Here is a 13,600-nt window from a genome sequence, read left to right as displayed (position 1 = left end):
AATTCATTTTTCATAACAATAAAACACTGAAAACTTTTGTTTTCAACACTTGCATAAAATTTATTATAATATCTTATCTCTACAGCTGTTTCGGCAGAGTGCCTTTCTTAAGTCATCTATTTTTGGTATGTGTTTACATTTTACAGTCTTTAACTGAATATGTTGAGGAGGGGAGAACTGATTGTCTCAACTTGGTCATTCAGAATTATGTCTGAATTTCCATAGCTTCTAATAAGGACAGCTTAAGGCCTTTATTTTGGATGTGAAGAATTTGAAATTCTTCATTAAAAGAATGATTATGGTCTAGAAGGTGAAATGCGTATGTAGAATCTGTTTTTCTATTATTGAAAGCCCTTTTATGTTCTGCGATACGTTTGTTAAAATTGCTACCAGTTTGACCGATGTAAGTTTTTGGGCAGTCGCCATATTTTAGTTTTTATACACCACTGTGTAAGTGATTTTTCTTTTGGCTCTTGTTATTTTTAATATTGTTGTTTTTTCTAAAAGCTGGTGTTATTCCTGTCTTCTTTATGTGTTTGGCTATTTTTGTTGATATCTTTCCTGTATATGTAATTGAGCAGAAGGTACTGGGTTTTTATCTGTATTTTTGTAAATGCGATCATGTTATCAGAAGGATTGCAAAAGATTTCGGGAGATTGATGGTACATATCCTTAATAGACTGTTTTGTAGTTTCAGTGAGAGCTTTTCTTTGAAGGAGAGCTTCTTTTTCTTTTTTAATTTTTTGTTATTTATTTTAGTGGGTTGCATCATATTAGAACTAGTTCTGGAGTTACTATCAGTAGAACTGGTTTGAACTTCAGAATATCCCCGTTTATTTTTTAGAGGTGGGAGGTGCAATTGGCTGATCTAGTTCCGTTGTGTTTTGAGTAGATTCCACATTGCAGTCTTCGGTATTTTGTTGATTGTTTGTAGAATGTATACTAGTGTTTTCGAATATTGTTGATTGGCCAATTGTTATTGCACTAGTTTGTGGAGGTTTCGGACAGTTTGAGGCAATGTGGCCGGTCTGCTTGAAGATAAAGCATTCCATTTTGTCCGTCGATAGGAAAATTCTATTTTCCTATCGACGAAAATTCTATTACAATCAAATGAGATTACTAAAGAGGTTTGTAGTTCAAAGTTGTCTTGAGAAGTGAAGATATATACCTGTCGCCTAAAACTTAAAATATGGGAATATTCGTCACCGGGTATTCCTGCTCATAAAAATGATTCTGGAGATGCCAGTTGAAAACCAAGATTTTCGATAGCATCCTCTACAAAATGGTGTGGAATACAAGGGGAATGTTTGAGTTTATTATTCTTTTAGTAGTAGAAATCAGTCTACGTACATTCATGATGGAGTTCCCAACTGTCAGGTTATCAACAAGGTCTGAATTTGTTAGGTATATACAGATTCGGTTATTGGATATTCTGGAAGCAAAAGATATATATTTAAGACCAATACCGTCACCTATTGCCTTCACATAGTCAAATAACTTAATATTTTCAGCAGCATGGATCACTATATTGATTTTTGTTTGGAAAATATGACTTAGCAGTCGATTTAACTACAGAAACTTCACTTAAGAACTATTGGAGTTCTGTTCAATGATTTGTCGCCCTTGTAGTCGAAAGCAGACAAATGTTACCACTAATATTATTTAATTTTAACTACGATCAAATTGATTTTTAACCACAATTCCATTATAAATGCCCACGCCACTGGTGGGCAGGACTAGTTTTTCGCTGATTTTTGCAAATTTATTTGATTATTGTAGGTACCAATTATTATTTGCACCAAAAAAATGTAAATAAATATTTTAATACATACGTTAAATTGTCCAAGTTTATAACAATAACTATTACTATGTTTTATCGATAGGACTACGGTTTATAAAGATAACATAACGTGGCACAAAAATATGTTTTACTCGCTTAAGTACAAGCTAGGACTCCAGTAGGTATTAAGTTTAAATTTATATAAAAATGAAACAAACGAAATTAAGCTCTCGTTTGAACGGTCTCGAATTGATTTCAATTCTATTTTAAATACAAATGTAGAAAACATATATCAGAATATGGTAAATAAATCAAATGACACTATTATTGCTTATACAGTGTCCAGAAACTCTTCTGACAAACGAAAACCGCAGATTCCTCAGATAATTTTAAGACGACTTAACAAAATTCACATTGTCCGAAAATGCTTATGCCGTAATATGGTTTATAATAAAATATCCAGTGATAGTGATCCTGGTTTATGAGTGTGTCTTTTTTCTAATTTTTTCCTGGCCAGAAGTAAATCCTTGCGGTTTAATAATTTTACCCCACATTAACTTAATGCTGAACCTGAATCACAGCATAGACACAAATTTGTTTCTTATGTTGTGCCTGAATCCTGAACTATATAATGTTGCAGTTTTCGCTGCATTATTCCACGGATTGATAATCTGCACAAAACTAAAGAATCTACTAAACCTACCTATTTATTTCGGTTCAAAAAGTATGTAGCTTCCTATCCAATGATATGGATTGTGTTAAAATTTATAGAACAAAAAAAATATGTTAAGGTAGTTCAAACCATCTTAGTTCTACTGTTCTTTAACCTGTAGAGATCGTAACTCTAGAATGCGAAAGTAATAAATCTTCTAGCGAATTCTATCAGATTCTTTATTTTCGGGTTTTCCTTTATGAATCAGCATTAGTATCAATTAGTATGCTGCTTCTTATCAGTTCTTTTAGGAATTTAAAGGTTCCACAGTTTTTAGGAATAGTCTTTACTTTGAAACACATTACCCCAAATGGATTTCTAGAATATTTGCAAAACAAAAAAAATTAGAAAAGACAGTTAATTTAATTTACAAAAAAATTATTTATCAAATAACGGAATTTTTCAATGTCTTTTTGTTACTTTTTACGTAAAAATCCATCGACAATATAAGTTTTTAAACGAAAAATTAAAAGGGTTAGTAGTTCCGTATAAAGTAACTGTAGACATAGCAAATAAGAGTATGTGCTGTGACGTGTATTGTGACCGTAAAAACGAAGCAGAGAAGGAGTTTCCACGTGGTTTAGGTTAGGTTAATACAAAATTGTGTTTATGTATATTTACTAATTTTGTGATATAAAATAATATATGTATTAGCATGGCAATATCAAGTATAAAAAAGAAAAGGGTATCTAAGAAACTGAAGAGTTCATGGAGAAAACATGTAAATATAAATGAAGTTGAAGAATTTCTAGAAGAGCAAAGATTAGAAGAAAGGTTGGGGCCTTCTTTGGAGTTGGTTCCGGATAGTGAACTATTTAAAGTTGATTCTAAGCCTTCAACAGAATTATTATCATCTAGAGAAAGAAGAAAATTAAAAGCTGCTAAACCTTTAAAATGTTTTTCTGCATTACAGCCACACACAAATGTTCCAGATCCCATATCCAGAAGAAATCGTGTGAGAACTAAAGAAGAAAGAAAGAGTAGGCTGGTAACATTAAAAGAACAACAAAATGAAGTAAAAGGCATTGTAAAACATAAAACAATTCAAGCTGCTGAAAATAGGAAGTTAGATGATTTAAAGAGAAAAAGTAAACCAAAACGTGGAGAATTTTCCTCTGATTTGTGGCAAGATAGTGATAAGCAGTCAAGTACTGAAGATTGGGTCGATAAAAACGCTAAAAAGCATAACTTGAAAGGTGTAGGTGTAGCTGTAAAAAAGACAAGGTCTAGTAAGTTGGCTACTAATATTCCAGCAATTGAACCCCCACATCCTGGTATGTCATACAATCCTAGCTATGCTGATCATCAAGATTTATTACAAAAGGTATGTAACTTTGATTTAATTACAATAAATTACATCACAATTGAAAGTAGACAATGTTGCCTCATCCTACAGTAGATGGAAAGAGCTCGATATGATGCGTCAAAATTGTCAAACTATTTGTATATTACAAAAGTGATATTGTAAATTAAGATTTTAATTAAATTAAAACAGTCAATTATTTTTTTCTGCCTACTCCTCACATAGTGTCATGTGAGAAGTAGGCAGATTGACACCACCCGTTTGACTGTTCTTGTGTTTCTGAAGAACAAGATACTGATACATCACAAGTGAGGGAAGTAGGCAGTATATCCCTCTTGATAATCGCTTTAAAATGGTGCCGAAACGTTGAGTTTAAAATTCTAAATGCAGTTCTTCACAAGGACTTAGTAATTTTCATATATATATATATATATATATATATATATATATATATATATATATATATATATATATATATATGTATATATATATATATATATATATATATATATATATATATATATATATATATATATTCATTTATTTTAAATGTCATTTTACCTGTAGTATTTTATGTTTTTTTTACATTTTGCAGGTAGCGGAAAAAGAACAAAAACTTATAAAAGAAGAGAAACATTTACGAAGAGTTACTAGTGGAATGTTTAGCAAAGTAACAGAGTCTAAACGTGACCAAGATTGGTTAATAGATATGTCAGAAGGTTTACCAAGTAAAAGTAATACTGAGTCTAATAATGAAGAAGGAAATGATACAGAATTTAAATCAATAAATCCACCTGTAAAGAATGTCAAAAAGACATTAAAACAAAAACGAAAACATAAAGAGCATTTAGAATTAGAGAAGGCAAGAAAAGCACTCAAGTTGGAAAAGAAAAAGGTTACAGATATTCACAATTTACGAAAGGTTGTTAAGCACATTGATTCTGTAAAGGAAAAACAGAACAAATTAAGGGAAATTAAAAAAAAGAATAAGAGTCTTAATAAAAAGCCTACAGTTTTGAATGCCAACAAGTTTGAAGAACCTGATTTGGAGTTTAACATGGGTCAGGACATAGCAGGTAACTTGAAAGATTTAAAAACAGAAGGTAACATACTCATAGATAGATTTAAAAGTATGCAAAAGCGAAATATATTGGCCCCTACAAAGAGACAAACACATAAGAAGGCTAAAGTTAAGAAATACACCAAGCCTGGACATAAAGATAATGATTGGAAGAAGACTGTGGCACGTTCTTTAAGTTAAGAATCATTAGTTCTTTGTAAATGTAATAAAATTTGTTAAACTATCTCTTTTTTATTTTTATAATTTTTTCTTCATTATTTACCTCCTAGAACAAAAATAACTTTTTATCAGTACTATAAAAAAACCTAAAAAATAATTACTTCAGAGTTTTCAGAATATATGGAAAGTCTTAAAACATGTTATCTAAGTATCATGATAAATAAGTATTTAAAAAATATTTATTCATACAATTAATGAGTGTGGACTTTTGCAACTGGCATTTTGTAACAGTATATATTTTTGTATTTAGGCATATAGGCTGTGGTCTGAAAATATTTTTTCCCAAAGTCTCATCTACAACTGTGGCAGATATTATCAATGGTAATCTGTCTATTTATAAGCCTTTCAAGTGCCACAGACGATCGCTTGATTTTGGATGCGCTGATAACCTTTCTGAACATCCGTGGATAGTAGTGTGATGTTCTATGAATTACCTGTGTTTATTAGAATAAACCTTTAGGGCTGTCTTGAGTGATGGTATGTTGTTTTTGTGTTGATTCAAGTCACATCAAGTATTTACATTATGCATTGTTCCATTGTACACTGCACTACAACTACAGGGAATGTGGTAAGTTACTGTAGTAAACAACAGTTCAAGTGCCTTCATGGCACAATTATAATAGCACCAACTTACTGAGCCTAAAAAGTCAGTGGTCCTGAGTTCAAATCCACAGCTGGCATGGGAATTTTCACTTAACAAAAGTCTTTTTTGTCAGAACAGTATTCACCCAAGGTATCAGTCGTTTGTAATAAGTAATTCTTTGTAAAGACAGTGACCACTTTACTTAGTCACCAGTTATTTACTTAACACACTACAGATTAACATTACATATGTCCCAAGCCATAAAAAATGGCAGACATAGGCTTATTTGAATTGTCTTTGTGAAGATGGATTTAACAAATTTGCTAAAATTTTACCAATTTGTACAATACACTATACCAAGGAAATACAACATACTGTAACAAGGAGGTTTGACGTGATATTAACACCTGTGACAACATTTGAAAGGATGTCATCATAACAACTTACCACCAATTTGAAAAAGGAGCATGGGCGTAAGACATCAAACTTTCTGTCAAAAATATTATTAAAAGAGAGTAGAAACGGTAAGTGATCAATGATAATAGAAACGTCGGTGTGATATCAGATATCAAGGACAATAAATCAGCTTCACACACTTAATATCAATATGACAGACAGCATTTTTGATAAAAAGCTTAGGAGGGGGGTCTGGCGCCTTTTTTTGAGCCAGTCTGGTACTTGACCCATCCTCTACGACGGCTTTCTTAAATTAAACCTAGGTACAGGTATAGGCACCAAACAGGTTGCCTTTGCAAGGACCTGATAATCGCAAGGGAAGCCGAATTAAAATGGGGCATTGAGTCTAGGGGAAACCGGGCACTAAATCACGTGAAGAAATAGTCCAAGGCTCACGATCTAGAAATGGCCCACATATATAACGAAGAAATAGTCCCAATTCCTCGCTCAAGAACCTAGGAATCAATTATGCCGAGAAAAAGGGAAACAGGAAAATCATTGCGCTGAGCAAAATAATGCATAATGCATAACGCTTTGTTTTAAAAGCGTAAGGTCCTATTGGAAATTGTGCATTATGTACTTCTGTATGTTTTTGAGGTAGTCAAGTATAAAACGATATTATATATGGTCTATAGCTATGTTCCAAGTTGTTGCAGGAGTTCTGCCCATTCACCGCCTAGCCCTTAAAATAAATATACTATACGAATCAGAGAACGGAAAGTGTCAAAAGCAGATAGCGATAACAAACCAAATTACATACGTTAGACAGATGGGAAGAATAATGATGGACAGGAGAGACAAAAGAGCCTGGACAAGAAGGCTAATTACCAACGTAGGGTGATAGTACCACATGAAATATATACGTTACGGTTCGTTTAGAAAATATATTCATCAGATACAGAAAGCTGCTAATGAAGATTTCACCTCTTGAATTTTTTGGTGTACCGTTTGTGAATATGATTGAGTGGACAAATTGGCTTGTAATTCTCTCTCTGTAGGTTCATGTAGTATATATATGTGTGTGTAAAACTACTGAAATGAGAAATTCTGGGCTCCCAATAGTTTGCATTCATGAAAATGCATCAGTTAACGTTTTACTGTCCTTCCACGTAGAAATTGTTTCAAGATCGTTGTATATTTTGATGAATGATTTTCCCTGGAACTGAAGATGACCTTCGTACCTTTCAACCCAACGAATTTCACAAATACCTTAGACAGTAGCCCCCAGTTCCTTCTTAAAAACATCATGTCGTTTGAGAGAGGCATTAGCAAAAGCTACTACTTTTCTCATAGTTCCGGAAGCATTACGACATGATATAACTTTTGAGGAGCTTGCAAAGGAATTATTCAAAATATGTTTGCTACATAGACAAAGCACAGCATGCTTGGCCGATTTTTTAAATTAATTAAAGCCACTCTTCGTTTCGGACACCATTACTGAGCAATTCAAGCGGTTCAGAAGGAGCGTTCTCCTTCTGAACCGACGTCTTCTTCTCGAATCGAATCTTAGGCGTTAACAAATGTGATGGAATCTTCTCTTATCTCATTTAACTGAAGATATCGCAGAGTCATTCTTCTTTACAGCAAGAAATGATAGCATTTTGAGTAGTTTTACTAATTAATGTAGCATTAGCCGGAGCAGTTTCCAAATGTTTTTGCAAATCATTATCGCCAGCATCTATGCTAAAACGAAGCAATGCTCTAACATTGCCATAATTTTTTTCTGTTCCATCGCTGTTTACAATACTTTTAATATTTTTATCATCCTTATGCCCTCTTAAAGAAATATTTTGTCTACCACAAAGAATAACAGTTTATATTATTGGATTCAAATTCTTCCTATTTTCTTGAATCATTTCAACTCTTAACTTCTTGCGTATAGGGTCGTTGGGTTTTAAATTATTTTTTTTAGGATTATTTGATTGACATTCATTTTTATTTTGGATGGGGAAGGGGGGGGTCATGACCCCCGTGACCCTCCCCTTGGATCTGCCACTGTGATTTGTTGTGTGTATAATCTAATGTAAAACTCTTCGACTATTACTAGTATTTTCTGTGTGTTTGTTGTCACATCATCCTTTTTATCCCTAAGCTGAAAATTTTCTTTTCTACTTCTCGCCATTTTTGTCTTATCGGCGAAAAAAACCTATATAACTCTGTATAACCACTAATGACTTATTATAGTTAATGTGGTATAACTCAATAAATAAAGTGGGGGCTGTAAGTCAGCGGCCAAGATACTGGCCTTCTAAGGTAGAAGGCATGCGTTCGATTCTCGGCATCGACAACGAAATTTTCAATTTCTAAATAAAGCCGACACGCTATTTCTGGGCTTTTGTGCATCGACTAGTTACCTGAAACAGGTTAAAGATGCAATTAGCGCCGCAAAAGGATCTTCCCGATAAAAATGCCATACTACCATTATGATTATTATATCTCAATAAAACAAGATGAGTAAGATTGGAATTAAAACTAAAAATAAACTTACAGTTTTAGCTACAATAGATATTTGTGCAAGTCAATGGTAAAAAATATCACATGCGATAACAAAAATATGCATTTTTTACGTTAATCATGTAATTAACGAAATTACATAATTAATGTAACACCGAAATTGCTATTAAACATTTACAGCATATAAGATATATTGTAAAATTAATATGTATTGTATTTATTTCTTTAATTAAATCAGAATACAAAAAGCTTCAATAACCTATATACATTTAATACATTTTCTATATTCTATAAATCAGTTTCACCTTCCCATTTCTCGTAATGCTTTTCGTTCAAAATATCTTTTAACTGCCTCATCAAACTTTTCGCCTACTGTTCTCTTTTTCCATATATCAATTTTTGGCTTGGGTGGAACTTTAATCTCATTCTCATTCTTGTTATCTATTTTTTTAATTTCATCGGGATTCTTTTCTACTTTAGTTTCTGTTTTATTATTACTGCTTTTGTCTGGTAGGGTTTGACTTACAATTTCATTATTTTCTTCTGATTTTACTTTAGTTTCTTTTTCCTCTTCACTGTCAGAAGAATTAATGCTAAAATCGGAATCTGCGTCTATATTTGAGGGTAAGTGTTCTTTTTTTATTTCGGGTTGTTCTTCGGTTTCACTGCTTTCGTCTGAATCTTTCCTCGCTCTATATTTTCTCTTTTTTGACTTATGTTTAAGCATGTCGTCACTGTGTTCATTTTCGTTAGCTGTATTCTTGATTTCACTTGTTGATGCCTTATTCGTGTCATCATCAGACATCTCTTTTTTAACAATGGTTGCTGTTTCTTCCTTCTCCTCAAAGTTTACCTTTTGATCATATAGATGCCTATAAAAACCATCCAAATTGCCTTGCTTTTTTACATCTCCAATACTTTCTAAGTATTCTTCCCTTTTTTCTTGTTCCTCTAGTTCCCTCATTTCTTCCAATTTCTTCTTATACGATGGTGTTATAAAAGACTCTTTGTCTTTAAATATATCACCTGAAAAATATAATTTAATGTTAGTTAATTAAATTTCACATAGTGGCGGCTTTTGGGGGTAGGCAGGATAGGCCGGGTCTACCCAATAATTTAAAGAGCTTTAAAATTGAAAAACATATATTCAAAAATTATGTTAATGCATGTAAATAACTTTTAAATGTACTAAATCACTCAATACATTAGCGTCCGTTAAAACAATTATGTTATTATATTACCACAAAAGCATCGAATCATATTCACACATTTTAAATATCATTAATAGGCCCGATCGGAACTGGTCGACTCAGCTCACATAAGATCCCCGTACAAAAAGCGTTTGAAGTTAAGCAGCTTGCCGGACAACGATTTATATTGTCGTGTTTATGTTTGCTTTTTAGGCACCAGACGATCGGGCCTACGCCGACCATCGTTGTCACTTAAAACGTAATTATCGAATTGTAATATAAATTTTCTTTTAAATTATGATAAAAAAATATGTAACATAATCTATAATTGTAACATATTTTTAAACAAACAACACAATTGCAAACAAGTGCACGGTTGCCCAAATAAATTTAAAAAATATCGTAAAATTCGAAAAAAAAAGATTCCCACTCTCACACACACAAAAAAATGTATTACACACACTGGCGGCTACAGAATTTTTTTTGGGGAGGTCGTGGATCTTGAGGGTGATTACTTTTCTCTGATGCAAGGTCACTGTTAGTCTTACCTCCAAAGCCAAGAACCACAAGAACAAGACAGGATAACATAATAATCCGCGAACGCAAAATGCTAATCTCCCTGATGAAATAGAAATCCGTGCTTTTATTAGACTCTTGTATTTATCTGGGCTAGGTCACTGTAATCGTGCCAGTGCAGAAGAGCTTTGGAGGAGAGACAGTTATGGTATAGAAATTTTTTATCGTACGATGACCCTACAAAGGTTCGGATTTCTTCTTCGTTGCATTAACTTTGATGATAAGGAAACAAGTACAGAGCCATCAAAAATTAACAACCTAACTCACATTCATGTGGTGTTTGACTAGTTCGTAAAAAATTGTCAAAATGGTTATAATCATTTAGCATTTGTTACCATTGATTAGATATTTCCTGCTTTCAGAGGGAAATGTTCGTTCCGTCAGTACATTCACTAAAAACCTAATATATATGGACTCAAGATATTTGCAGTTTGTCATTCAAAAGTATTTTACACTTCAAAAATGGAAGTCTACATGGGATCGAATATAAATTTTTTAACAACCCTAGTGATGTGGTTTTAAGATTGTGCAAACACATTCCTGGATCACACATTGACTTGGCTGAATTGAATGGATAACTGGTTTATATCAGTTCCACTTGTGGAAAAGTTACTTTGAGATTACAAAATAACTACAATTAGAAAGCTAAGAAAAAATAAAACAGAATTGTCAATCGAGTTTTCAAACCCCACTAAACGTCCAATCTGCAAAGCAACACAAAAATGTGATTTTAATATCAAGCATGCACCATCATGATGATATTAACATAAACAGTAGTGATAAATCTAAACCAGTAATAGTCACTGCTTATCATAACAAAAGGGGGTGTACAAAAGAGGGATCCAAATATATGGCGATGACATTTTTTTAGATTTAGCAAATGTATTGGTTTATTCACATTTGAAAAGGAGAGCAGCTCTTAGCAATCTTCCGAGGACGCTGAAGCTAAGACTTATTGAAGTAACTCAACGTGATACACCTGAAAATCAGGAATTGCCATTACCTGCTGCAAGGTGCATTTACTGCTGCTGGGGAAAGAATAAAAAAACTCGTTTTTCTTGCTACAAATGCAATGCATTTATGTGTTTAGAGCATATCACAGGTGTAGATCAGAACTGTAGGGAACTATAATAAAAATATTTACACATGACATTTTTTTCAATAGCTATTCAAATTATTGTTCTGTTTAGTTTAACAAAGTTTAAAAAACTCTTTTACTTAAACATTTTTTAAATGTTTTAAATGGTGGATCTAAAAACTTTTTTAGATCCACCTGATCTATGACACCAGGGCAACTAAACTTATAAGAAATTATAGCACCACTATCTGAAGGTTAAGTAATAACCATGAAATAAATGACACCAACAGAAAGTTGTTTATTGCCTTAATATATAGAGGATTTCTTCAACTAGAGTTCTCTTTGGATATCTAGGGTGACTGTTTTCAGGAATCTTCATAATATGAGACTCCAATTGCATTTTTTTTCCTTAATAAAGAAAGATTTAAACAAATGATTGAGTCTCTTATTTAAAGCTTCTATTCCCGTTTTATTGTAAAGTGTTGTGTTTGATTGATTATGAAGTATTTACTAAACTACTAAATTTACAATATAGTTGGGACTGGATTCAGCAAACAAAGTATAAAAATATTATGGGTACTTTGGTTTTTTCACTAGTTTATATATAAAACTTGTTCAAAACATAACCATCAGTTACATATATGAAAATTTAGAGTAAAAAAAGTAGAAGAACCTCTGAAAAAACCTAAATAAAAGATTAATAGACCTACCTTCTTCTTCCCTTTCCTTTTGAACTTGTCTCTCAATTCTTCTATCATTTTCCCTTTTCCTCTTTTCTGCTGCAACTAATAGTCTATTAATATATTTTGGTTTTTTGTCAATATCTTTTTTAGCTAATTTTGAATCATTACGTTTCTTTTCAATGTCATCATAAACTTCATCATATTGATATACAGTGGGGTCATCTTCAAGTGCTTTCTTTTGACTAATTTGATCCTGCTTCTTTAATCCTTTAGTGATACCTACAAATTTCATAAAATATATTTTTATAGGGATGCAATCACCTAATTATCTGATGTAGTAATATAAATAAATACTATTAAAATTTTATATTATAAATAAATAACCAAAAGCACATAGTATATGAACTTATAAGCTTTTAATGTTCTGGTGCCAACTGCAATAAATAGCTTGAAGCTAGATCAATTGATGTATTGAACCACAATATACAAGTAAAAATAATAATAGTTAAACATATAAACAACCTGACCTGTAGGGCGTTTTGTTTCTAATTCTTCTTCGGAATCTTCACCGAAAATTGAAGGTTTATTAGAAGATAGTTGTCCAATTTGATGACCTTGATTCTTTTTTGGATAGCTTAGACCATATCTGCAAAACAAAAAAATGTAAATAATATTCTTAATATGTAACAAATAATAAAACTTACTGTTTGGCCATTTTAATAAATATTTTGGTTTTAAATCAGAAACAATATAATTTTTGGGTTAGATAATTCTTCTTTTAAGTTTTTTAATAGTGATTGATAAATATGTGAAGTGTTGTAAAGCAAGAGGCCATCATAAATACATAATTAAGAAGAAAATTACAAAAAATTTTAAAATATTGCAAGCCTAACAGTGTCATCTAGGGAGCGTTAATTAAATTAGTAGATATTAATCCTTTGCTTATGTAGTTAACTGAACAGTGGAAAAATATCTTTTTATACAAACCTAATACCAGATGGCGCAATGGACTTTAATAGATGAAAAATTGTAGTGTAAATACATAATAATAATATGTGAACGGAGAGTTTGCAGGAGATGAAAAAAACGTTTTGAGAGTTTATGTGAACAGTTTCACTAAAAGTGAAGTTTGAAGTTAATAGATTACACCTAATGTAAGAATTTATCAAAAACAAAAGCATTCTAAATCGTTACTAAACTCTTTTAAAAATGGACTTGGTTGTTTCATTAATGAAATGTCAGGTTTCAAAACAAAAGTATCTATTACTTAACAATTTTAATATCATACAGTTTATTTTGTGACTTCCTTGGATTTTTTCTTAGTTGCTGATGTTTGAATAATAGGTATTTTCGTAAAATGGTTTGAACGGTTCACCACCCACTGAAGCAGTGTGGTCAAATTTTTTTTTTGACCACTAGTATTGGAATTTGGTCTTTATACGTCTTTTGAGTTGGCATTTTAATTGTGATATTGCTTGTTTTTGG

At 32.0% G+C, this 13,600-nt stretch overlaps 2 protein-coding genes across 2 annotated transcripts; one reads left to right on the top strand and one right to left on the bottom strand.

Moving 5' to 3' along the window:
• The first annotated feature begins 3,036 nt into the window (after positions 1–3,036).
• LOC140434548 (ribosome biogenesis protein NOP53) lies at positions 3,037–5,101 on the top strand. The gene is made up of 2 exons (XM_072522897.1): positions 3,037–3,816; positions 4,391–5,101. The coding sequence occupies exons 1-2, from the start codon at positions 3,148–3,150 to the stop codon at positions 5,054–5,056; spliced, it is 1,335 nt and encodes a 444-aa protein (XP_072378998.1). The 5' UTR covers positions 3,037–3,147; the 3' UTR covers positions 5,057–5,101.
• Positions 5,102–8,781: 3,680 nt separating this feature from the next.
• Positions 8,782–12,957, bottom strand: LOC140433310 (nuclear speckle splicing regulatory protein 1). Its single transcript, XM_072521339.1, has 4 exons — positions 12,820–12,957; positions 12,643–12,761; positions 12,143–12,394; positions 8,782–9,614 (listed from the first exon to the last, which is right to left on the bottom strand). Exons 1-4 carry the CDS (start codon positions 12,828–12,830, stop codon positions 8,890–8,892), a joined length of 1,107 nt encoding a protein of 368 aa, XP_072377440.1. The 5' UTR covers positions 12,831–12,957; the 3' UTR covers positions 8,782–8,889.
• Between the last annotated feature and the right edge of the window lie 643 nt (positions 12,958–13,600).

The sequence above is a fragment of the Diabrotica undecimpunctata genome, chromosome 2, assembly GCF_040954645.1.
Source record: "Diabrotica undecimpunctata isolate CICGRU chromosome 2, icDiaUnde3, whole genome shotgun sequence".
Classification (NCBI taxonomy): domain Eukaryota; kingdom Metazoa; phylum Arthropoda; class Insecta; order Coleoptera; family Chrysomelidae; genus Diabrotica; species Diabrotica undecimpunctata.
The sequence above is the reverse complement of the archived record's forward strand: the minus strand, read 5'-3'. Positions and strand labels throughout refer to the sequence as shown.